The 27,993-nt window shown below is 38.2% G+C and overlaps 1 protein-coding gene across 3 annotated transcripts in view; it reads left to right on the plus strand.

Annotated features, from left to right (window-relative positions):
* The first annotated feature begins 1,677 nt into the window (after positions 1–1,677).
* LOC124165320 overlaps positions 1,678–27,993 on the plus strand; it is a 44,496-nt gene continuing 18,180 nt past the window's right edge. Inside the window, exons 1-2 of one of the 3 annotated variants that reach the window (XM_046542675.1) lie at positions 1,678–1,890; positions 9,575–9,778. In XM_046542675.1, the coding sequence (XP_046398631.1) occupies positions 9,605–9,778 (174 nt within the window). In that variant the 5' untranslated portion in view covers positions 1,678–1,890; positions 9,575–9,604. Of the gene's footprint in view, positions 1,891–9,574; positions 9,779–18,790; positions 18,797–27,993 lie in introns of those variants that run through there. The other 2 variants (XM_046542674.1, XM_046542676.1) reach the window with 2 other exon arrangements.

Raw genomic sequence — 27,993 nt, forward strand, 5'->3', positions numbered from 1 at the left:
AGGTGTACGTAATTTGAAAAATTTACTCCAATAGGCATGCTCTCCACGGCATTTATTAATTTTTTGTAGTTTTTGAGTGCACAATTATGTCAAAGTGAGCACAATAATGACCTGCTGGGTCGATTTTTAGCTAGCTGCCTGGGTTGAATCTAAATATAATTCACTTAGAAAGTTATGCTCAAATTACATTCATATCATGCCAATAAAAATATTTTATTTTGGTGCACCTCTTTATATTATAGTTTTTATCTCTTTGCATATAACTTGTATTGGCAATAGTGTTGATTTGTTTTTATTGGTTCGAGTATTTTTTTCACAGAATGCAAGATAAATCGTCATTCACGTGAGAGGAATTTTAATAAAGGTATTTACTTTGAAACCAATTGATGACATTTTTTTCTTTTCTTAGGTAAGTAATCCATGTATGGGTTTATATTGTTTAGGTGAAGATAGTAAATACACGTTAGATGTTTGCTTTTGCTAAACACATTTTCCTCTGTTTGTTTGCGTGTATATTATTGTGATAAACTTGGGCTTTATTTAATCAGTACTGATATTTTGAATTAGATACTTCCTAACTCTGCCGTCTTAAATCAGAATGTGATAAAAGGTTTCAAAAGTTATCAGTTGAGCGTTGAAAGGAAATTGCTCACAGGGCGATATTCTGTGGGTAAATCTCAGATTAAAAATTAACAGATGAAAAAGTGTTTAGTACTTATCTGAAGCCAACGGTCTGAGTGGATACTTTGAAAATTCCACCTTTTTTCGGGTAAATTTCTAACGCAGAGAATAGATTGTACGAGAGAGTCATTGGGTAGGCCTCTAAACCTAGCAGAGTGCGCGTCAAAAGTTTTTTACCGTCCTGACTAGTTCTACACTCCCCTGTGCAGGGGCGCATGCTGTGGGGGGGGGGGTTAGGTGCAACTAATAGCAGGGTGTGTGGTGGTATGTAATACCCGCCAGGATAAGCATTAGGTGCGAGATTAATAAATTGCGGAATTTTAAGATAAACGGTTCAAAATGGTGAGTTTTACGGCTTTCTGAGGGATATTTTAGTAATCCTAACGCTATTCTATGAGTAATATCAATCCATTTATCTAAAATAGATTAAGCTTAACAATCTCTGAGCTCTGGGGGGGGGGTTAATCCCCAAACTCCCCCCCCCCCCCCTCGCTGCGCCACTGCCCCAGTGCACAAATATTACAACAGAGGATCCTCAAGTAGGCCTATAAATGTGTTGCCAACAACCGCGCATTTAAATGTGTTTGCTGGTCGCCACTCGTGTCGCTGACGGACAAATTGATCCAAGTTTCACGACGAAATAAGTAATAATTAGGTGTGTTAACCGAAGTTTATATGCATGGTGATCTGATTATTAAAATTCGTAACTCTCCAATGTTTCTCCTCGTAATTGCAAAGACCGCGATGCAAAATATTGGAAAAAAAGTGCATCTCATTGCACTCATCACCGCGCTGCGGACATTTTTGAAAACCGATTAAAATGCGACCGAAGTGGCAACAGAAATCAGACTTCTAAAGGATGGAATTGGGCCTCCTCTACGCAGTCACCATGCCCTTGTGAATCAGACGCCCTCTTAATGGGTAGGATCCACGGCCAGCGTAACCTAGTACATATTTCCTTTCGACTCTGTTATTGCCTTCGAACCTCGGTGCATTCGCACAACTCCCAAATGATTGAGCGTTGGGCATGTGAGTAAGGCAGTCGTGTAGTTTCCTTCGTTTCGTCTTGAGGTGAAGCAGTTTTGCCTCGCGTGGACAGTACATAGTGCTTCTCTCTTCAGTAGGGCATATCTGCCCAGTGTATACGACATTCGTTACGGCTTGCTGAAGTACTAGTTGCAGCGAGCATTGGAATATCAATAAAATAAGGTGAGAAACAAATATTTGCATAGAATACCTGTTGTATTTTCCATGTGATAATTACCGCTGATCACCGGTGCCGGTTGGGGTAGTGTCGTGGTATTTCTTTGATGGTTTTTTACGGCATAATGCACACGTATAAATGATTTTCTGATAGGGAAAATGGTTTCAGGTAGACGTTCTTGCAATTATCATCTTTGGCGACCTTTTATTTCCCGTCACGCCCAGGTTAAATAAATTCTTTTGATATTTGATAAATAGCTTGATGTGGTTCGTGGTGTATCTAACTTAATAATCGTGATTTATTTTGGTTTATTTGGTTATTTATATCTGAACCATTATCTTACCTATTAGGCTTCGACTTCGTCTGGTTCTTTTGCCTCATTTATATCTTTCTCATTCATTTGAAGCATGTCATCAGCTGTGAATTGTAGTGTTGCTCCAATATTCTTTGCTCATTCTTCCCTGCGTACAGGAAGCTGCGTATTAGGTACTTCACTACTTTCAGATTAAATAATTTGAATGTTATCTCGAAGGTCTCCACGCCGTTGGTTACAATTTTCCTGCACCTAATCGGGTCTAAGGTTGGCTAAACAAACAACAGTTCTAGTGATTCTTAAGCCTTCAGGTCGAAGAATCGTAGCAAACGTAGGACGTTGATAGAAGAGTAAGCAAAACTCTTGTCTGATATTTCAACAAACGCGAAGGAATATATGCAAAGATTTAGATGTAAAAATATTTGCTAAAGTTCAGGTTGCTTCAGAGATGATTTTTCTTTAGGCAAGCCCGTTCGGTTTGGGCCTGATCCATTACCATTTCCCAACTATTACATAACTACTACAGCACGACATCAGCACATCTAGCGAGATAGCCTTGCGCTAATGAATACATATGCGGTCAAAAACCGAAATACGCATGTATTTCTGTTTTATTTTTAAGTTAAAAAATCCGTTATATTAAACGTTTGAACTAGCAACGGTATTTTGACCCGGTGGAAAAGACAAGTATTATTTAAAACGATGCAATACCTCGGCGTGGGGCACCTCTGCAGGCCATTACCTACTCTCTTTTGGAAGCTAACGAGAACTTATACCTCCTACTCGACTAGTTTATATTAATGACGAATAGTTCAGTAGACAGGCAATTGTTTGAAATTTTCAGGGAATATTAAGTAATTCGTTGTCCAAATTTACGTTTTGCTCAAATTTGATCATTTCACATTTACGTATATTTTCAATATTATTTGACGAATGAACCTTTCCTAATAGCACAAACATTGGTCCTTATCTCAGTGTGGAAACCGTATAACTACGTTTCTCTGCATTCATAAATGCTCAAATACATGTGGCTAAAAGGGATTTATTATTTCAGTTTTTCATAATGATCCCCCCCCCTAGATCCGCCCATGAAGTCGGAGATTAAAGTTAATTTTTAGGGAGAAAAGTTTATTTATTTTTCTAACAACAATTTAACTTTCGAGGTACTACTTCATTAAATTTTTCGTGTTTTACGTGTTAGAAAATTATCCTGTCCAACATACCTTGAAAATTTCACAAAGATAGCGTAATTTTAAATGTAGCCTACATCTCGAAGAAGGACTGGTTGAGTGGTGCTCAATTCTTTTGTTCATGTGTTTTGCGATTCACATTCTCTTAGCCGATTTCCAGCTTACTAAACGTGAAAGAATATCCACCGCTTACGCAAGACCCTTCAGGTGGCTCACTATGTGTTATCTAGATGTAGATAGTGGGAGCTTCGTCGCCTTTTTCAATTATATCCAGAAGGTTTCGGAAGATCCCAGCGGGAAAAGAGGACCTAGGTCTTTTGCGCGCATTCTGAGGGACCCGTTTCAGTCGGGACACTCGTTGGCCAAGGTTATAGGGAGGGAGGGGGTTACTTCGCTGTCTCCGTCGACCGTGATCATTCGATTGTGGACCGCGGCTTTATCCGGCCGACTAAGCGAAATCCATTAAACAGCCGAATCGCTTCGTTTTGGGCAACCCCTCCCACCGATGAATTCGAATTTCCGCTACCTCCCCCCCTCCAGCCCTACATGCCGCGTGAACCACTGAGAGGAGGAGGGGGATATCATTCCCTCCCCCTATGCGGTCGACGACGCCGTAACTGACCTTGTCAATCAATATCAATTTCGGAGACCCTAAAGCCCTTCTCGCCTCGCTCAATAGCTCTGCATAGAAAGCCAATTCCTTCGCTATAATGTCAACGTTTAAGCGTGTATCACGCTCTAAGCTGTCGTGCTTAAATATTGGATTCAAATGAGCAACTAAAAAACCATGATTTAGCATTTCTCACGGTCACTTGTGCACTGCATGAACGCCTAATTATCGTAATAAATAGCTCTAGCAATAAGTTTCGTCGTACGGAGTGCATTTATTGGTATCACATTTCTATGGATGTTCAGGAAATGTAAGAAAAAGTGGCATTTGAAATGATTTGCGAAAAATAACCGCATTGATATGAACAGAGGTAGTTAATGTTATGTGAAAATTGGATTAATTACCATGATGGATGTGTTTTCAAGTGAATGACTTTCATGTTCTCTTCACCTTGCAAAACGAAAGAAATAAGCTCGAAAAATGTGACTTTCACCTTTAAAAATGACATGGTGCGTAGTGTCGAAACCTGGGTGTGTCCATTTAAAAATTTGTAGAACCTACAGTATTAGTGCATAAATGATTTTGTCTCCTGTTAGACCATCCCATATCGCTAACCACTCTTAAGCTGATCCTCCTCCCTCTGTACGGCTGGTATGTGCTAAGTATGGGCTATCGGTGAAAAAATAGATCTTGCCTCACCAACACCTCTCCTAACTTCTATTTTTCTTTACTACTCACTCATTTTATTCACTCTAGCTTTCTCCTCTTCCGAAGGTCTTTCCTCTTCAAAAGGTTGTTTCATTCATATCCTTCTTGCTTCTGCCAAACGTCGAAATTTTTTAAGCCCAACGAATTTTATCCCCAACGTTATTTATAATTTGATTTGTGCGTGGTAAATGAGGAGATATTGAAAACAGTTTTACAAGATATAATTTTGAGTAAACGAGGAAGAGGAAGGAAGAAAATTGGATTTTTCGATGGAATGAAAGGATGTAGACCAAATTGTGAACTGAAGAAGGAAGTCGATGCAGGAATTGGAGGTTGTCATAATGCTTCATAAATACTCCTTGCAAACCTACCTTACTACCTTACTTATTAATTCATGCTTTCATGCTTAAATTAGTTCACGGAATTAAGCAAATTTTTAAAAACTTTATTCATATTTAAAAAAATTACGTTCTGTGCAGGGATATTGATATACTTATCGCTGAAACTACTCACAACAATCTCTGCATCCACGGGTTCTGGATTCTACCTTACGGATTCTACTCTACCTTCATCGGAAGAATACATACAACTTAAAATACTTTAAGAAAATGATTCGAGATAGAATAAGGAAACATGTTTCCGTTAATTTATTTAAATTTTGTTCGTGGTTAAAGCGTAGAAAGTATTATCGCCACAAACACTTAAGGTGGTAGATGTGCTATAGTTTAGACGATAAATTAGCAAAGTTTACTTAGGATTCAAAGCAAATGACCCTTGGTAACGAGCAAAAAGAAGTTCCCCAGTCTATATCCTTTGCACATTGAAGTATCATTCATATTTCTCTCTACTGCATGCATTTTTAGCTATCGCACATTGCCCTGAGGAACAACTATCGATTCTAGTTCCATCTCATCTCCATCAAGGCTACTCCGTTTGCCTGCGAATGGAAAAATACTCGCACAATCCAATTTGCTTAAAACCACTCCGTCTCCTCCATTGTACCATCTGCTTCTCTAGGGTTCAATCTTTTAAACGGATCCTTAACATTTTAGGAAGAAAATATAACGCCTCTAACGTCTCACTAAAATATTACAATATTACAATAAATAACTTTGCTTGGTTCGAAGATTTTCGCGGCGTTGGTTAGATGATCTTTCCATTCTATTCGGGTTTTTTATACCTTTTTAAAAAATTTTACCTTCGACCTGAAGACGCTGACTGTAACGCCAGCGAAACTGTTGTCTTTAAAATAACAACAAACGCGGTGAAAAAACCCGAATAGAATGGAAAGATCAATAACTTTGCTTGATAGAGCCAAGATTAGGCATATCGATGAATAAAGTTATAATTCATTCTTATGAAACTGTTGACATATGCATACAGCGTTAGCATGCCTTTGACTTTTTCTCGTATCGTACTAATTTAACTGAGGTTGATTCAGTCTTGATAATTTATTGAGTCACTGAATGATGTTGAATCGAAAGAGTTTTTTTTTATTTCACATAGATAACTTTAATATCTATCACTTTTGTCGCTCATCGGTGATCATATGGTGATGTCGAACAGCGATGAAGCTGGTCGAGATTAAAGTTGTTTATTACAAATCTACAAAGTTTTTTCGATTCGACAAGAAGGCATTTCACGAAGACACGCCTCAAACTATCCATCTCACTAAATGATGGTGTGAAATGTTCTCCATTTGCCCTTGCCTCCTCCATTTTATTTATTTTTCTACTCACGTGCAATTTCTATTTTTTTATTTTTGTTGAGATTCTTATATCTTTTAGGGTATTAAATCAGTTAAATGTCATTATCTCCTGCGCATGAGCTATCAATTTTTTTTTCTATGGCTGTATAAGTACTTCAGTAAAGCCTGCGTGAACACACGAATAATCGCGAATACTTTTTGTACACTTATATAATTTAAACTTGATCTAAGAGCTCATGATGAAACATTTTTTTATCTCGCACTTAAATTGAGCCGATCCGAGTTTTAACAGTAGTTATGCCATTATGTGGGTCGTATGAACGAATTTCACTAATAACGTGATTAGCTTTCAATTATTTAGACCTAAGACATTACTTTCAGTCTAAACTATTATGCTTACTTCATAATAGTAAAGCTCTTGGATAAAGTAGAATAGTAAATTTCTAGGAAGGAATATGGTCACGTTCACATGCCATTTCATGATAAGCTATGCGAAAACTGACTCTCTGGTTTAACAAAGCCTAGATACGATTAAAATTTTGCCGTGATGAGATGCCAAAGAAAGTCTATAGTGGGATTTTCTTTTGTGCCTGATTTAATAAAAGCTCATGCCCCCAGACTTGGTGAAACACCACCTCAGATGATAGAAATTCAATTTGTTCTCAATGACCCTTGGGTCACAAATGGGACGTGCCTTTTGGCCCGACATATCCTGGCATAATTGATCCCCGAGACGCAAGAGTTTATCGATCTGTGACGAGTGTGTCGTGTGTTGAAAAGAGAACTCCTTATTATTTGATGTGCAATGGGGGAGCCCCAGGACAACTGAACCCGCCGTACGTTTCCAATGAGAGCAGAGTTTCTGCTTCTGAGCTCGAGAGTTGCATTTGCCCCTTTTGGAATGTAAAGCCTTATCGAGCTGTGTGGCTCGTGGACGTAGCGGAGAAGAACTGTCTCGCGTTGCCCTTGCAAATATTCGCACGCGGCGGATAAAGAAAGCTTGGAATGGGATTCAGCGACTAAAGGGCTCTCGAGCAAAGAATGGGAGTTTTGCGTGGGATGTACGAGGCTCGTATCTCGACCGACGGGGAGACTATTCTAAAAGAGAGAACAAATGTTGAGATATGGAGTCATTGCATAGCGGTAGAGAATCGTCTAGAGAAATGCGGAGATACATCTAAGCCGCATGTAAAAAAAACTGAAGATATGTAAATCGCTGAGACGCTTATCCCCTTCGCGTACATTTGAAAATATTCAGATTTCACTCATATTAAGACAACATCGTCACCAACCGACTAGATGTTAAGTCAACTGAGGCTAAATGTGCTTCTAACTTTAAGTAAAATCATTGAATCCAATATCACTTATTCGTTATTAGAAAATATACGGCTACGTCTATGTTATAAATTATAAATATATAAAATACAAGCATAAGTGCAGTAGAACCAGCATCTGAAGAATTGTCAAGCATTTTCACGTACAACTTGAATATAGACTAAAATAAGCAACGGTTTGAAAATTGAATATTAGACAATTAAATCATGTGATTGATTAGTTTCCAAAGACATTTAGTAGCCATATTATCTGAGACGCAGCGAAAGATTTGTCTTTGGACCACCAACGATGTCATATATATCTTTATCAATTATGAATCTTTGCCTAAATTAAGGCTGATTTCTTGAATGGGGTTACTATTTCATGAACTCATCACGATCAAGATGTCACTTCGCGACAAAGGTGTTCTCGAGCGTATATTTTTATTGAGAGGGATAAACAGAGCTCGTGTATCTGCAGACGCAGGGACAATTCCAAAGCAAAGATCAAAACGTGAGAATTAGAATCATGGCGTCTTTTGAAGAAACGCAACAATTCTTCAAAGCCTTGTGTAACATAAAGAAAGATGTGTATTTCTGAGACCACTTTGCTCCCTTGAACCTTTGTTAAGGTTCAGGTTTTACTTTTTCCGTTGGAACGGCATCATCATTAACAGACCAGGTGTCAAGATATATGTGGATAGCTAAGTAAAATTCGTTTTTCCGATGTAATATCTGTATAAGAAGTAGCTCGGCTGCTACGATGGAGTTACAAAATCTTGCGTTCATACAAAAATCATATAAAAGGTAACTTATAAATGAAAAAGAACCAGTGCATATATCAAATTTACGCATTTGAATTTTGGTATCAAACTAATATGTAGCGGAGATTCTGATGGATCTATAGTATATTGGCCAAAAAAAAAAGTAGGCATATAAAATTTCTTTTCCAATGATTCCTGATGCAAAAACATTAATTATGTTCTCTAAATTCTATAGATATTATATAAGCTATTAATTATGTATCGCTGTATTCATTAAAGATGATTGTTTTAGGGAATTGCGACTGTATTTTAATCTGTAGTATCAATACCATGGTGGTTAAATGTATGCGTACTCAACTTCTGTGTTAAAATTTGTGAAATTTTTTTTCATAAATATTACAAAGCATGGTTGTTGTGATACAATGGTTATATTATTTAGAATGAAGAAAATACGACCGGAAAATTATCTTTCACAGTTTACTACGCTACTTTTTACTCGTGGCAATGTGGAGTCAGTAAGGATGCAATGGATGAAAAGTAAAAAGCAACCTTCCACTGAAAAAAATATATTAATAACCTTGACAAGTCTTTCCTTAAAAATGGATTCATCCGGTGAAATAGTACCTACTTTCAATGCACCGATTATTTCTTCTTCCTCGATGGTATCCTACTTAGTGATTGCCAAATGAAATTGATACCCTAAATTTTCTGGAATGTGAAATCAATTGAGTTAACGTTTTAAATATATAAAATCAGAAGACTCAATCGTGATGGAGCGAATTGGAAACTTTTATTCCGATCTAGGTAACAATGTTACTACATAATCTTCAAGGTATAAAATGTTTTTTTTACCACACCTTTTGTACCTGGAAAATGATGCAGTAACATTGAGACCTTGGTTGGAATATTAGAGCATATTACTGTGGAAAATTACAAGTGCTTATTTCTATGTACTAAATACATTTCAGCATGATTTAATCTTGCATTAATTATTTTTTTTAAAGATTTTATACCGTTATCTTTTACGTAATTACATAAAAATGTTTCATATAACTTCATATCTCCTACCTCATTTTTACTCAGTTCTATTCATCTCACCCCAAGTTTGTCGTCATGGCCGAATACGAGACCTTCTCTGAGGGCCTGGGTATCAGCATGCACCATCTGCCGGCCCTGTACATGCTTGACTTCCACATGGTGGTACTGGGCGTGGTGGCTGCGTTCGCGCTCGCCGTTCTGCTTGTCCTGTGGCCGGCAATGAGGAAAGCCTTCACAACAGTGTTCATAGTGAGTACCCACGCCAACCCTAGACGCCTTAGCATTGAAATTAACCCTAGGGTAAACGAGTTCAATTCATTCAAAAGCATTAGCGTGCCACGGAAATTGACCGTAAATTCAATTTTGGTGCTTGGTGCTAAAAGGGCCAATGTCGAAAATTATCTTTTTTAATTACACCTCTATAGAGCTTTTCAAATTATACGTGCTTTAAATCTTGAGGAATTAGTGTTGTGAAATGGAGCAATGTCTGAAACAAACAGGAAAAAAGTTATTGCCGTTTTTGGACCATTGTTGCAACACATTTTTGAAGACAAACAAAATGAATCAACAAAAATATTTAAAAAAACATAATTGTAGAATAGATTATAATATTTTTTTGAAAATTCCATGTAGATAACTTTTTCATCCTCATTTTAAAATAAGGTTGAATTTTCCATTATAACTACAAACTGCTCTCCTGAAAAGCAAGCGATTTTGACATTGAGCCTTTTAGCACCAAGCCGTAGAATTATATTCCTATCATACACAGCAACAAGACTCATTAATTTGAAGATCGGCAATACTTCCCCTCGTGTTTAAGTTCACTCTTAGAATATGGCTTAGTGGTGTAATTGGCTAGCAAGCCTCACCGGAAAATGGGAGATCCTGGTATATAAAAAATGAGTGATCTCTACGGCCTCAAGGTCAACTAGGAGAGGAAACAACTCCAATGGCCGTAACATGGGGACCTCGTCGCAGGCTTCCAGGCTGTTGTTGTTGATTTTCGTGACTTCCCGCGCCGGTGATTATTTGTGTTTCGGGGGTTGGTGTTCGGCCAAGTCGGTTGATGAAATTGGCCGTCTGTAGGTGTCCCACCATCGTGGGGCGTCGTTTGAAAGGTTTTGTATGACGTCGATGTTGCTGTTAGCAGCTTTTTGGAAGAACTTCGTTGCTGCGTCTTTCATCCTCCAGGATAGGATGGGCTCGTCAGCAAGCTCGTAGAGGTATTTGATGCCAAGCGAGGTAGGTATATTCATGATCTTTCGAAGAATTTTCCGAGCGCCTATTTCCAGCTTGTTCGGGTTTTCTTTGGTGATGGTGCCGGACCATATTGATGATGCATACAGCATGCGTGGTATAATGATGGACCTGTAGATTCTGAGGCGGTCTTTAATTCTGACGTCCTCCGATGACCATTAAAACTGTAGTATATATGGTGCAAGGTCGCAGGTACAAATAAAACAATGTTTGTATGCTGGAATAGGAAGATTCTCTTCAATGACCAAACCCCACCCTCTCCACCGGACACGATGGATGGCAAGTGAAAGTAAACGAAATTTTTTCGTTTCGACCGGGAGGGAAACAAAAATACGAGGTCTAGGTAAAGTTTCGTACCGACACGAAATTAAAATCACCAAGGTTTCCACCCGTGACGAAACTTTACTCCCGGAATCGAAACTAAATTAATCGAAACTCCGCCGCTCATAGTTAAATTTCGATCCCAAAAGTTGAGTGGAAGGGGAAAAGAGAGAATAGTTTCGACCCATAGCGTTTGACATACATGTGGAGAGATTAAAACTTTGAGCTTAAAAATCGAATGGCCAGTTTGCGTTCATCGTTATCCTGTTATTAGTAAAAATATGAGTGCCCCATGTATCTAATGGCGGTATGTCGAGCCTCTACTTCAACCATAATTCGTACTTGGTGTGAGGGTCGAAACTAAACCGTTCGAAGGTGAAGCACGTGATCCCTCTAGTGCGAAACATTATCTGTGTTACGTTTCTTCCCGAAGTTTTACTTTAGTTTCGACCCGAAGTAATTTTGACTCCGATTTCGTTTCAACCCTGAGTTTAGCTCCCCGAGTTTTCTTTTTAGTTTCGTTTCTGCATTTCGTCCCCGGGAACTAAACTATTGAAATTTTGCTGGTTTTGATTTGTTTTGTTTCTATTGCTATCCCTGCCGGACACCCTTCACAATCACTCGCTCAACTCTGGAGGAACTTTTGCGAGGGTTTTGTGGCTTCGCCAAGGCTGCTCCCGTTGAGTAATCACACACACACAATCACTCACACTCGCTCAACCAACACACTCCGTGGGCTAAACTCCGGGAGAGATGCTTGGAATCGAGCTATGGTAATGTCAAGATCACGGGAGAGGCGTACCGGTTTTGGAATCCAAGATTCCCTTCTCAATGCTACAGAGGATTAAATGCTACAAAGGATCAAATCTTCACTTCAACACAAAGTTGAGTGATGCAGAAACAAAAGACAACGCTGAAAAATATAGGTGGAAGGGGGTGGGAGGTGGATGAGGATAGGGGAAGTTGGGGTTGAACGTAAGACGTGGGGAGATAGGGGGAAGTTAACGGTTCGGGAGATCCTGGATCGAATCTCGGCTAAGACAAATATTTTTTCATGGTAAATTTCAACTGTGGTGCATATAAATCCCAAGGTTGGTTTGGTTTAGCTCTCCATTCAATTCTGCCATAGGCTAATCTTTGAATACATACATTTCTTAGACTTTGCGTCGGTCATGACCTACTCTGTGTGTCTCATCCATGTCCTACCTACCTGTACTTCCTCGATAATTTAATTATTTTTTCCATACCACCAAAAGCAGCTCTATACAGCCTCCTACATCGGGGTTATTAACATGTTTAGAGCTTAACGTACACAAACCGCCTTGCCCTGAATAGGGGTTACCCAGGCGGGACTCGAATCATAGACCTCGTGTTTGGTAGGTGAGGACTTTACCCCGCCGCCACCGAGGCCGGCGAAAATAGTTTTCATTATTTTTTCATCACGTATCAGGATGTGGTCGCTTTTATTGCCTCGTTTTCTTCCCAAGGTTTTAAAAACACATTTTTTTTCTCTCCTACTTTTCTAATAACTCATTCCGCATTAATGACTCAAACTATTCTTTCTTTCTTTACTCAACCTATTCTGACTTTCATCATTCTTATTTTACACCACAATTCGAAAGCTGTCAACCAAGGGCGTACCCAGGATGAAAACTAGGGGGGGGGGGGGGGTGAGTTTAAGTGGAAGGAAAACTAGGGTGGAGGCAAGCCATGGTAGTTCAATTTGTATTTTGCAAGTAAGTATATACTTATTATATAGGATTAGGATTTTTCCGAGATTTCCACAGAATTTACTTACGCGCTGAGCACAATCTCACTTTTCATTGATATCATTTGATTACCGGCGTCTGCGTTACCAACATTTTAGCAAAGAAGAGGATAATGAAACCAAAATTTAAGAAAAATATGACACATTAGTTTTTTAAAGGATTGGCTTGAAAAACTAATGATTTTTATTATAATCACATTTCTTATACAAAAATCATTTTTTTTTCAAAAGAATATTTGTTCATAACTTTCGTTTTTAACTAAATTCATTTTTGCATCTGGGGGGTGGGCGGCTGTCCCCCACTGAGTGCGCCTATGCTTTCAACCTTAATTTCTCCGCTGCTGTCATCGTACATTTCTCACTACTATCTTATCTTCCTTGAAGATGATGTAATTTTCAGCTAAAAAGGCTGATTAAGGTATTGAATTTGTACATTCTTGCGTTACTCCGTACGTACTTTGCTAATCATAGGTTCTGTTTATCATCGCCTCTGATTTACACTGTCTCTTGACGAAAATAGCCTCTTATTTACTTTAAAGAAATAGAACATGATCGTTGTCACACTATTTTTATGCTGAGAATGTAACTTTTCGAACCTTAGCAATATCATGACATCATTAATGAAGAATTAAAATGCGTATTTTTCTATATGAGTCGTCTAATGTTCTCCGGTATCGCATAGCTACTGATACTAGCAGCGAATTATTTGTCTGGATATCGAACATTGGTCTGGAAATGCTGCCTCTTGCGTTGAAAATTGGACCCTTTCCCTGGGAGCACGGGCATTTAATACGACGCCATGAAACTGAGATCTCAGCAAATAAAATGAGCATCACTTCGCCTCTGTTGCGACCACTGGAGGATAAAGGAGTGTGCCGTGTAAACTCTGATTGCGACCCCTCGGATGCATGAAGGAAAGGTAGGCAGGTATTTGGAGGAGATGACCGGCAGCTAAGATACCATCGACGCTGAAATAATAAGCACTCCAGTTTGTATTCTGATGACAAAATAACGGAAACGTACAAAGTAGAACTACTACAATATTCGAATTCATAGTTGTAATAAAACGCAAAAACTATCCCTGCTTAGTGTGTCTAATATATCCATTTAGTCTTTATCACAATTATTTAAAGTAATGTCGTTAAGCTGATATCAGTGATTTCATCATTCCCTAAAATGCATTGCTTCTACTCAATCAGCCAACCATTTCGTATTTACTTATGCTTTCTCTTTTTCATCCATGATAGTTTGCACTATGTGACTATTTCCGGGCCATCGCTGGGCTGTGTTCCCTTCCACTACTCCTTGTATGATTGTTTTCATTGGGCAATCATGCCTCATGAAATAGCCGATTTAGTTTTCCCGTCTTCTCATTAAGATTTTTAGAAGAATATCCTTTTCTCCCACTCTTCTTAGCACTTTCTCATTGCCTACTTAATCGGTCGATTCATTTTAGCTTCATCATTCTCTGGTGGCACCACATTTCGAATGCCATATCTACTGACGTACTATTGACTGCTGCTGTCAAAATAAAGTCCTCGGTCTCGTAATGAAACAAGCTCCACATGATGCATCTGATGAATATTTCCTTATGCTTATGCTTTTTATTCTCGTCTGCGAAGTTGATTTTTCTCTAGGCAGAAAACGCAATGCGCCTACTAAATAATAATTCTACTTTGAGGGGCATTTGATCGTTTTAGGGAAATCATGGGTTAAGATTTTTTGTGCTTAAGCGGGTCCTTCGGCCTCCGGACGATATTTCAGAGAAATATTGGAGAAATTATTGCTACAGCTAGCGTTTAAAGAGTTTAAATATTAAAATAGAATGATTTTACTGCGATAATAGCGAAGTATACTTATTAAGAAACGATACCAATTAAACTATTATGATTTAGCTTGATTAAGGAGAGTTATAATGCAACTAGTTATATTTAGTCCTTTCCGTTATTTAGTCATTTGAATCAAACTCGAGTGAACATAATTTCTGAAGATTATTGGAAATATAAAATTGCCATGCTGAGTCTTTCCTTTTTTTTCCGAAAAGACAATGTATTTGAGGCTTGCCCCATTTAAAATATGGGATTAGCATAGTAATAAACTACATTAATCTGATACATTTTCGATAAATGCGATGCCTCTTAATATTCTCGCTGCTGACTCGGCCGATTTGATTACCTGTGATAATACCGTTTGAACTATGACTTAGGCAATCGAATACTTAACTCAGCATGTAAAATTTCGAACGGGTGATTTTTTTGAATCACAGCCCATGTTCCTAACTTTCGTATCTACGGCTCATCATCTGTTCCTTTGTATCCGCACCACTTACGGCGCTCTTAAAGGACCTGGTCGCTAAAATAAATACAAAGCGATATGAGGTTGAATTAGTCTCTTCAACATTTTATGAGTACAAAGCATTCCACCAATTCATGTCCGAAACTATTCCCCTTTTAGTGCCCATGCAGGAGCGATATATCGTGGTAAATTTCTTTGTGAAGTCATACTGTTTTGAATAGTGTATTTTCTTTGACGCCAACCACGCACAAGAGTGAGAGATTTTAATTCCCCGTTCAATTTTCCTCTGTCTTCCTTTCTCCAATATCCTGCACCCATAAAATACCGGTGACTGCGGATTTAGCGCGGCTTTTGTGCGTGGGTGTGCGGCAGTTGCGGTTTAATTTCCCAGGAACTCAATCGGAGGTGGTGCCACCAACCCGCGAGCGGCGCGACCCTCAACCACTCTCTCTGTCGCAGACACAAAGATGAGAGGCACGCGGAGCGCTACGTCGCAATATCGCGGAATTGGGGGATGCTCTCAAAGAGCGCATGCATGTGGAGGAAGATATTCCATGCGTAAGAGTGACAATGGAGGGATGGCAATCGGAACAAAACGGAAGTAAAAATCGGGAAATTAAAACAAAAATGTTTAATTATTTGACGATTTCTACACCAGAATTACCATAAAACGCATTTAAATTTCAATATTTTTCAATATTTTTCAATAATGAATTTTAATCTAAATTTATGACTATTTTAAACACGATTTTAAGCTAATTTTATCATTCATTTAGAGAAATTGTGAATAAAAGCCGCATTTTTTCGTTTTCCACGGGGTAAATTTGACTTGTGCACCCTAAACTCATATGTCAACCCGAAAAACGCAGTAAAAATGCAAAAAGTAGAAACTAAATTAAATATCTGGAATATAATCATTCCTGATCTATGTTTTACTCGATTAAGACTACGAGCCTTCCTATTGGATCACTTAGCCTCCACACACTCATTAAGGGTTTTCTTCGACTTCGACGTTGACACGGTTGAAATTTGTTGAAATGTTGCGATGTTACTCTTGAAATATTGCCTCTTTTCCCCAGCTTCATTTCATAATACAATATTGTCTCTTTCCATTTTCGTTTGCACTCATAGTAAATGTAAACATTTTTTTCGCTGTGGAGCATGGATCAGTCCTCCGCATCCAGCCTTTTTGTAACGTGTTATTTTTTTTAACGGTGAGATAATTTATTTTAGTTTTTGGATTATGTTTAATAGAACTCATTTTTCTGGTATTTCAAAATGAAATTTAACCTCATTATTTTTCAGGTGAAACTGAGCTTTGTAGCCTTGTTGGTAGAGCGCATAGCTGCCGAACGAGGGATCCCGGGATCAATCCTGGGTGAAGCCTTATAACGTCTGTTAATATATATAAAAGTATTCTAAGTGCAAGGTGGCTAAGCAGAGGGAACTGCCCACCTTAACCTGAATGTGTAAAATTCATGCGATTGTGGCTTACTCTGCGGTGAGCTCAATCCTACGTATTCAATCCTAACTAAGTGTTGATTCGCTATGTGAGAGTATAGCGACTTACAATTCAGATTTTTTAGAGGCTTGACTCAAAGCTTTACCATTTAGAAAATAAAAAGGTAAAATGTTTTAACAGAGGGGTAACCTCAAATTTCGCCGAATATGTGAAGAATGTAGCATAAGTTTTAAATGAGTTATGTACTATGATATTTTTTTAAAAATCACCCGGTCGGGTAGGGTATTCATTTAATGGTCTTCATTTTAAATTAAAACGAGTTCCCTATGTTTTCGCTTACTATTTTAAGAATACATTACCTTATGAACTTTTATTAAATCAGGCATGTAATAAACTCCCGCTACATATTTTCTTTAACATCTCATCACAGTAACCTTTTAATCATATCTAGGCTATGGTAGGGCGGAGTCGGTTTCAGCGTTGATAAACATAAAATGGCATGTGACTGTGATCATTTTTTTATATAAATTTACTATAATATGTTCGCATTTTCTCCTAGAGTGATAAATATCTACAAAGTGAAGCCCTAATGATGGTTTTAAATAAACAGAAACGTTGGCTATAACTTGTTTGCATAACATACGTTGACCTAAACTCCAGGAAATATTTTAACGTGAGTTTTATGTTGCGATATATGCACCCTGTCGATCACGGTGTTGCGTCATCTTAAGGTAGGAATGAAACATGCTTTTGTATTCGTTTCGATTGCGATTCCTGGGAAACGTTCGCGAGAGGCGCCGCGACTTGGCTTTCTCTTTCCCTCCCCATCTCCCTCGCAGACACAAAGATTAGTCGCTCGGAGTGAGAAGTTGCAATATCGCAGAACGGCTCTCAAAGAGTGTGTGCGAAGAAAGATATTCGGCACGGTAGGGAGTAGTAGGAGGAGGAGTCGGCAAAGTCTCAAAAGAGTGAGTGAGCTTTCGCCGCGAGTGTTTCATTCAGGGGGTGCGAGACCGAAGATTTCGCATTCCACCCGCCAGATGGAACGACAGTCGTCGCCGCGCACATTGTTTCTTTCCTATCCTCCCCTCCCCACCCAGTATTATATTCCTTTATCATTTATGCATGGGCCGCCTTGTCGCCAGGCAACCCCGTGCGCCCCCGCGCGGCGTGTCTGTGTTTGTAAACCCCCCCAGACGCGAACAAGCCGGAGAGTGTCGGCCGTGTTCTCACCACCCAACCTTGCGGATTCCGATGGCGGAGGGATTTTGCGAGCGAGCGGATGGGGTGATATTACAGGCGAAGGCTGTCGCGTGAAATGGGTTTCCAGAGAATCGGGGAGGATTGGCGTCTTGCGAGTCGGCTCCAGAAGGGAGAACTCTCATGCAAAGACGCGGATAAACCTAGAATCTATCCGCATGTATTATGGTTTTTAGCACCGAAAAAACTTTTTACACTAATCTGGTATAGTTAAAAACAAAGTACAAGTAGAAATTACAAGTGCAAAATGAATTAATATTTAATTTAATTAGTACTCCAAGGTAATTTATGAAGTGAAGGCCATTAATGTGATTATCAGGTGGATTCAACTAATAATTTTTCGTTATGGTTGATCTAAGTTCAGTTACAAAAAGAGCAGTAGGCATGCAGTAAAACTTTCATGCAAAGAAGTGGATAAACCTAGAATCTATCCGCATGAATTGTGTTTTTAGCACCGAAAAAACTTGTTATACTAACCTGGTATAGTTCTTTTTGGAATAAGAGTGACAAACATAACAGGTGTTGTGGTTGTATGATTTGTAGTAATTAATTATTATGTAATTAAATTAGTACTGCAATGTAAAATATGAAGTTAAGGCCATTAATGTGATTATCAGGTGGATTTAACTAATACTATTTTGCTATGATCTACGTTCAGTTACAAAAGGAGCAGTAGACATGCAGTAAAATTCTCTTGTAAAGACGCGGACAAACCTAGAATCTATCTATAATTAATATGTAATCTAATTAATCCAATGCATTTAACCCTTTCCGGTTCATTTTTTATAATCATTTTTTTTTCAAAATAATTTTTAGTAAAAAAATAACATAATTGATATTTGCCCTCTAAATGTTCTTATAATATCGTTTAAAGTAAAAATAAACTGGTTTTAACAGTATTCATGTTCAATCAAAGAGTTGTTTCATGGAAAATTTTCGATGTGTGATATTTCTTGAAATAATGAGCCCTTGAGCCCTTGTATGATCGCTGTGCCTTGTGATGTCGAGCAAAACTTCTCGTTGGATATGATTGGCACTAGGCCTGTCGAGTCAGCGTCGATGTTGGATCGCAAAGGGTTAGTGAAGGAAAGGAAATAAATGTGATTATTAGGTGGATCTGGCTGATTGGAAAACATTTTCGGTGTATGGACATAACTTTAGTTCCAAAAAGAAAGCAAATGAAGTTGTGCGACTGTATAAACATACAAAAGCGTGGGAAAATTGCCAAAAAATCGTCGCGTATTCGGCTCCTCTGAAGATATAATCTGCATGTTAGTTGACAGGTCTTTTCCGCGTCTCCAGTGAACATTTCACAGTTTTTATCCTTCCTTACATTTTCATGACGACAAGGGATGCTCCATTTCAGCGGAAGCACAAAGATACGACATCAAAAAACGAAACGACACAGAAAAAGGACTGTCTGAATAAATGATATATTAAACTAGCTGTTTCAAGTGAGATGTAGTGGAACCGATTACAAATGAAGTTCCACCAGCTTCACCAGAGATAGAAAAAACTCGAGGGAGGGGCGCAAAATATATCTTGAGCTACCATTACTTTTATCGTAGTGAAAAATAATTCGCATACAAATTGTGATAAAGTTTTATTTGAACCGATTATATACTTATACAAGATATTGTCATCTTATTGATATAAAAAAATTAACAATTGTGGTACTGCAATAAAAGGCAATGTGGGCGGCCACGCAAGAAGCGCACCCCCTGTGCCCCCATTTGTATCCACCACTGAGTTCAACTGAAATGCTTTCTGGAGGAAGCTGCAATATCTCTTTCATTTATTTCAGAATGATGCATTACCTAAGTATGCCACGTATGCGGAGTATGCTTACTTAATGCATGCATGCATGCCTGCATGTTATTTGAACTCTGCACTTGCCGATGGCGGAGGGATTTAGCGAGCAAGGGAACGCAGTGCTTTTGATGGAATAGGGTGGTTTGGTTGTTGTGTGAAATGGTGTCTCGGGGATTGACTTCTTGAGACTTGACTCCTACGAGAAGAGACGTCTTATACAAAGACGCACATACACCCACATATACTCTGTGCATACACAGTTACACGAAACGTATTCACTAACGGGGCAATGCCCCAAAATCATCCAGTATTGAGGTCACACTATAAAGCGACTTATGAATGTCACAGTTTTTATAACGATTATATAAACTTTCTTTGTTGTTTGTCATCTTGTACGGGTCAAATCTCACAATTCAACGTTAACCCACTTTCCGAGTAGCTATCAAGCTGATATTTTCAGGATAACTCAGAACCAGATAGAAATGCAATAATCAAATTCTTTTATTATGATTTTTAACTGTATCTCGATTGCTATAAAGGATCTAAAATTAAATAAAGAGAGAAGTTAAAAAAAGGCCACCCAAAACAGATGGCGGAACTGCGTTAATTTAAATGAACAAGAATGATATTCATTCCAACAAATTGGTTTACATTAATGTTCATTGAAAAGTTTATTGAACAAAGTTTTTCTAATACTATTTTTAGTTCGCGATAAAAATGTTTTTTTATGAAAAATTATTTTTATTTTATATTTTTTTCCAAACCTGTTACAGAAATGCTATAACCATTTTCTGCTGATCTGACGGTCGCGGGTTCAAATCCCAATTAAAACTTTCAGGCTACATAAAAAAATTATACTTCCTCTATGTGCGACTTGCTGCGTGAAAGGAAGTGGCTACACTTGCCTGTACTTATGGAATCCGCGCGCCCGTGGGTTAGATAGTTGCGAGCTCAACCTTCAACTATCTTATCCAATATTTGGGTTTAAGTACCAAGAGATCATTAAATGGCAAGAGATAATAGGGTCTTGTTTTTACCGGAATACGACAAAAATCAAACCGACAGAAATAGAGGGCTATCTGTGTAGTTGGTTTATCAAGTACAGTATACGAATTGTACCCATGTACTTGATACATGCGTGGATGAGCCTTGTTTATCCCGAATTCCAAGGTATTTTGTGAGTTACGGGATGGGGTGGTATGCGCGGAAAAGGGGTTCACGGGAATAAGGGACTTTGCCGTCTTCAGAGACGTCTTCTGTTGAATGAAATCTCAATCAAAAATGTCGACAAACCAACTGGTGTAGCTGATTTAAAAAAAAGCAGGTCCTATGAAAAATAAATGCATAAAGTTTGCACCTTTTATTGAAAACTTCTTTCGGGATTTTCCCACGTCTCAGCTTTTTGATAACAGTTAGCGTTTATTTTCAATTCTATAACTACCCTGAGCCTTTATGGATGTTAAGTCCTTATAAACATAATAATACAATTTAAAATAATAAATAAATAAAATTACCGTCAAAGGCTAGAATCTCCATTTGTGATGCAAAAAACACTAAAAAAATCTTAACTTATTGATGGAAATAAAAATGTTTCGGACAATGAAGAAAGAGAGAAAATTCTTCTTTCTCTCTGATCTATATTCCTTCCACCAAAATTCACTTAGGCAGAAAAAAATTATGCCTGTATTGGTTCCCGTCTGTAGAAGAATAGATGAACTATTCTAGTAACCAAGACTTGGGGAAATCGCGAAAGACTTTTTACACGAGAAATTCATCCCTGAAAGTTATAACAAATAGGTTTGACGCTTTTTTGGAATGTTCAGCATCAATTTTTGTAATCTTCAATTTTTAATAATGATTTTACGTGATAGACTTTTGAATAAAGTGTTTTCCTGCTGATCTTACGGACCCGGGTTCAAGCCCTGGGTGAAGCCAGGTGGAGAAAGGAAGGCGCCCTGTCACGCTCCCGTAGTTTAGTTAGGGGTAAACAATACCCTAACCTACCTAAACCAGCATTCCGATTGAATCACAGAGAGCTATCATGATAAGAGATGCTTCATTTTACTTGACGAATTAGGGCACTCCACAATGAACCTAACTGCGTAATGGAAGGACTGTCTGCATGCCTGAAATGATATATTAAGTAAGAAATTGGCGTACACGTTGTGTAACTACTAAAATTAATTCATTTGTACAAGTACCCTGCGTACTACGACGACGGCGGAGGTATTACGCGAACTATAGGGTTGGGTTGGTATTATAGTAGCGTGTATGTCACGTGAAATTGGGTTTCTCGGGAATAGAGGGTTAGGATTCTCGTCTTGAGAAACGACTTCTACTATCGCGCACTAATACGCAGACACACCCAGTCCTGTCACTGGTAGTGAATAACCGGGTCAATGCCCCGCATATGTCTGGAACTGAGGGCTAAGAAAAGGAATTCAAAAATCTATGAGCCCTTTTTTCTAGTGGTTGCGGAAAAAATCATTTTTTAAGTACATTTAAAATAAGATCGAAAATGTATGAGCCCTTCCTTTTTGGCGGTTGAAGAAAATATTTTTAAAAAGTAAACTTAATAACTAATATTATTTTAATGCCTCTAAAATCATATAACTTATATCGTTTTTACGCATACAATCCTGTCATGCGTAGTGTTTATTGTGCTCATCGCTGTTATAACATTCTAAGAAATGCAGCCCATAATCTCCAATATCCTCTCCGATAACGTCGAAAAAAAAACTTTATACGATTTTAGATCAGTTCCAGATATTGAATATTTAGTCATTTAGGTACATTAATATGTACGTAATATATGTATATATGTAATAATATTAATATGTAATTATGTACGTTAATAACTCAATTCGGGGTACTACACCTAGAAAATAGTGATCTGCTTTTATTTTTTCTACCTTCCGTCATTTTTTTTTTTTTTGCTTTTACGTAGTATACTTTTATTTAAAAAGAGCCGCATGATATTTTCTTCACAATCTGCAATATTTAAAATCAGTACGGATTATGAAATCGAAGTGTTACGTGGAGGGGAATATTGCACAATGGGGCGCCATTATAGCCAATGCGAACATTGTAGTCCCTACTTCTGCATTTTTATGGAAAATGGAAGCAGCAAATTATATGCTTATGAATAGATTTTTATCAAAAATTTGGTACTATTTACCTTCAAGGGTGGCATAAGAGAAATCTAGAAAATAACTGCCATTTTAAAATAAAAATTAAACAAGTGAAGTTAGAACAATTTTATTATATGCATCTCAGTGGCGCCGACTCCATGGGGCCTGAGAGGTCCCGAGCCCCCTCGAAAATTCGTTATGGGTGTTAGAAAAAATGTGTCAGGCTCGTCGATATTCCCCGGAGTGTCCAGATATCGAAATTCGAGTTATCAGGGTTCTAATGTTGATCATATGACCCTTCTAAAACGCTTAAAAACCTTAAAACTCACTACTTATAAAAAATCCCGGGGCAAGATCCCCGATATTGGCCCCCCAATATTTGTTGTGAGTCGGCATCCCTGACACATCTTAAAATTAAAACTTAATTTTTCCATTTTGTAGCCCAATTGCCTTAAACACTTGTCATATCTTTCAACGGTCTTTGCACTCCCCTTTTCATAAAAATCTGCCGTCTGTGAATGGAACCAACCTGTCACGGAGTTTGGAAGCTCTCCTTCATTGTTGAACCACTGAGATAAAATCGCTGACAAGAGAAGACCTGCCGCTCCTTTCTTCGTCGAGAATGTTTGTTCTACGATTTATAAAAAATCGTACCCACTGACGGATTGCATCTTTACTCTTAAATTTTGGTCCTTACACCGAACACAATACACGACAAATTTCGGCTGCAGACATTTTTTGCCCAAGGAAATCATATAACATCACGCACTTCACACTTGGTGGGATATGAAATAAATTTTCCAATCAAAATAAACTGCACGAGCACAAACGCTATCGTCAATGTCAGCCAATCAGATCCATCACGTGATTAAGGTCCTTGTCGTTTGAATATTTTCCACATGCGCTAAAACAGATCGTTTGTATTTCACCTGAAATATTTAAATTTTAATTCAAATTACGTAAGTCTATATTTACATAGAAATAGGAGTAAATAAACATGCACGGGCATTCCGAAAATAGATTCAATAGATTCAAGCGTGATATAATGGAAGTTCGACATTTTTAAAGAAAAGGTAGCTTCTTTTCTTCACAATAAGTGCAACTTCCTTTTATTCTAATACACTGATAGGGAAACATCTGCAAGGTTTTCCTAGTATTTTAAAAGAGTGATTTTTTACCTCCAGGATCCATATTCCCAACTCAGCCCATAGTTCCTACGTGCGTCACTGTGCACAGGCTCACTTGCTTCCCCTCAGAAATCCAAAATGCCTACTTTCCACCCTTCCGAACACAAGGAAGACTCTCTGCCTCATATTTCGCGAGGGTTGCTCTAAATGTTTGGGAGGGCGGGGAAGGAAGGGTGGGACGTCACGTCATAATCTTTCGCGGCACGTAATCCCCACTGAGGCGCCGCTCCTTGCACCTTTCCCAGCAACCCCCGCTCGGTGTGTGAGACCGTAGGAGCAGGAAGAGACTTGTTTGTCGGTAGACACACACGCGATGTGGTGATTCAAACGTTTCCTTCGCTTCCATGTGCGTCTTAGGAAGGGGGAATCCGATGCTCTCTCAAGGCTGTCATAAATTGCCGCGGAGAAGCTTCCTGTTATCCCGTGAAAGAAATGCGTGTTCCCAACACAGAATCCGTCGTTCTCATCGAATAAACAAAACCTTTTGACACGAGGTATTTTCGTGCCCCTGTTCTCTGATCCGCGGGACGAGACGCGATGTATATTGCACCGTGTAAAGTTCAAAATTGCGACAAGGTGCATAAATGCGATTACTATGTATCTTCATAATTTTTTTGCATAAGCTGAAGCTCGTACCCGATAGTTGCAGTGAGAATTAATGGAATTCTCTCCCCCAAGTAGTGTTGCCATTAAAGTAATACCTAGCTTCACCTCGGAGGTTATTCAAGTCAGAGATATTTAGCTGTGGTTCGTTATGTTGTGTCTCCCTCCTCCACAAAATTGAAGATTCACATTTAAGAGGGTAAATAAATTTTATAACTCATCAATTAAGATATTTTGGTTGATGTTTGAGTCTGATTTACATTTTCCAATTTCTGCATTCAATAACTTCTATTTTTAAAGCAATTCGGTCATTTTAATATTCTTGGACAAAATTTGGAAGTGGGAATTTTTCTCGTCGTGTAAAATGCAAAATTGCTACGAAGTGTATAAATGTGGATACTACTGCCTTGTGAATTTTTTTCGAGGTTGCTGAAGAACGTTAATGCTTGCATGTAGAATCAATACAATTCTCTTCTCCGTGTAAAGCGGCCTTGTAAAGAAACTACCAAGTCACACTTCATGGGTGATTCAAGCCAGAGCTGTTTTTCGCTATATTTTGTCTTCGTTCTCCTTAAAATTGAGTATATACGCTTTGGAGGAAAAATCAGTCATTATTAGTTAAGGTATTTTGCTTGATGCTTGGATTGGATTTGTATTTTCCAACTTTTGAACGTTTGGTTGATCTTGTATTTCTCAGAAACAGTTCACTGTCACCCCTTGAAAGAAATGCTCATCCCAACACAGAATTTGTCGCCCTCTTTGAGTAAGCTGAACGCCTTTTAACTCAAGGAGTTTACAAGTTCTCCCTCTCTGGTGCAAGCGCCCAGACGCGATGGATACTGCGTCGTCTGTAGTAGGAAATTGCGTCGAAGAATATGAATTTGATCGCTATAACCTTTAATAATTTTCTTTGGGTACGCTGGAGCGCGTACATTATTGCTTGCAGTGAGAACGAACGCAATTCTCTGTCCCATGTAACATCATCACTCATCAAAAATTCTTAAGATCAGTTTGACGCAGCTCTCCACTCAATTCTCCGACCAGCTAATCTTTTCACACCTACGTATGTCTTTTATTTCACACCCTGCTTTTCCTGTTCAATACATTTTGTTCGTAGTCTTTCTTCTGCGTTCTTGCCATCCACTTGTCCCTCGAAAATTGTCTCCATCAGGCTATCATGTCTCAAGATTTGGCCAATATGGTTGATCCGTCTTCTTGTCGGGTTTTTATTAGGCTTTTCTTCCCTCCTACTCTTCTAAGGTCTCCCTAAATACTAATTAGGTCAATGTATAGCGGCCATATAGAAACTACCTAGCGTCTCCTCGGAGGTTATTTGAGCAAGAGCCGTTTAGCTGTTTTACCTACGTTTCTTCTTTTTTTCTGCAAAATTGAATAGTTTTACTGAAAAAAGGAGTATATTTTACTTTTCATCAGTCTAGGTATTTTGGATCTGATCACTATTTTGCAATTTCTTTATTCAATAGCAGGTATTTCTCAAAAACAATTCGGCCGTTGTATCATCCTTGGACAAAATTTGGAAGTGGGAATTTTTAACGCACAATTTTTTCCCACGACGTTTTCTGGGCTTAACATAGAATTTTTATGGTATAACCAAACATGTGTAAAGCTGTTTTTTCCCAAGGAACAGTTCTTTAGACCCATAAAATGTACAATTTTTATCCTAATTCAAAAATGTTTTCGGGGAACCCCTTTTTCTCTACACGACGAAGTTTAAGAAAGTGATGTATGCATTTTTATTGTTAGTTAAATGAATCTTGAGCGAGTGACACGGAATTCTGAAATATTTATGAAATATTTTTGTGATTCGCGAGTATTTAAACATAAAATATCTAAATGTGGCCTTAGAATGGGTTAACCTAACATTTCATTAATATTTTCCCCTGTTAAGAAATAATCTATTCATTAAGATATCTATTCTTAATTTATTATATGAGACATGCATTCCTAATTTATTCTGCCCGGTAATTAAAGTTAAGGTGCCGGCTGAGTTTTATTTTTTTACCGCAGAAAACAAAGATTGAAAACTACGTTGGCTTAAGGATCACATCTGCTTGATACCCGTAAAAGTCATACTATCTCAGCATTATTCTCGTTGACTATCTCAGGATTCGAGTCAAGTCATGGTACTTGGATATGTCATTATCTTCTATAATGGCTTTCCGGAACGAATTCGTTGAAAGGGGATGAGAGCCACTCTGGTAAAAATACATCCGTTGCAATGGGTAATCATTCCTGACCAAGTCAAGCTAAAAGAGGACTCTTAACGAAATTTCCCCTTATTACTCTCTCAATGGGGATATATATATGGAGCGGGTAGTGGGGTAGTGGAAAGGGATGCTTCCGCTACTAAAAGCAACGACAACGAGGTTATCTGGTCTAATGTGCAAAATTATTTCTCGTTTATTTTTTTAAAGGTCATTTTTAAAGGTAGCGATATACCTATGCTCGTGGTGAATGTTCATTCCTTTGACTTTGTAAGAGTCTTTTCGATGATTCCCAGTCTATCAACATCAATCAATTGCGTAAAATTTTCCTCCTCTTTTTCGTTACAGTCGATGCGGATTTGTTGCGGACGAGTAAACATTCCCAGGATTTCTAACGGAGATTTCCGTCAGAGAACTGCGACTCTTTTCTCTGCTGTTAATCAATCACCTCTCTGAAATCGGCCTCTATTTAAAACATTCGAGATATCTGATTGTGCTATTGCATGTCAGATTTTCAGCATTAGGTCCCTATAGATAAATACATTGACGTAATTGTTTACTATCAAGGAGTGAAAAGAAGAAAAAAACCTTGAAAAAAACTGCACTCGAAAAAGATGTTCAACTATTTGTTATATTATCATATTTGATATTATTCAAAGCTGAAATCAAGAGTTTATTATGAGTTTTTGTCAAAAAACTGGAGAAAATTTTATGAACTTGGTTTTTTGCGCAAATATATTCACGTTAAGTTTCCATTCACTCAAAATGTCTTAGGAGGCTACGGCTATCCTTTTATATTTTTGCTATATTCCTTCCCCAGGGGTCGTCGATTTGTACTTATCGTGCATTTTTATTTGAAATTTCTCTGACTTAATAAAAGGACAAAATGTAAGGTGAAGATGAATTTAACCAGAATATGTTTTCTCAAAGAATTATCTTTAAACTCTAAGAGTCAGTGGTTAACGAGTTTTTGTCCTCCATTTCACGAAAAAGAATGAACTCTAGCATTCATTTCTGCCACTTAGTATACTAATCTACTTCACCAAATGATAGTCTAGGGGAAACAACCCTTAGTAAAATATTATCTCTTGCTGTACTTTGCTAAGATTAGCTTTAAAATTTGAACCATGGTCTTTCACGCTG

This window comes from Ischnura elegans, chromosome 9, assembly GCF_921293095.1.
Source record: "Ischnura elegans chromosome 9, ioIscEleg1.1, whole genome shotgun sequence".
Classification (NCBI taxonomy): Eukaryota; Metazoa; Arthropoda; class Insecta; order Odonata; family Coenagrionidae; genus Ischnura; species Ischnura elegans.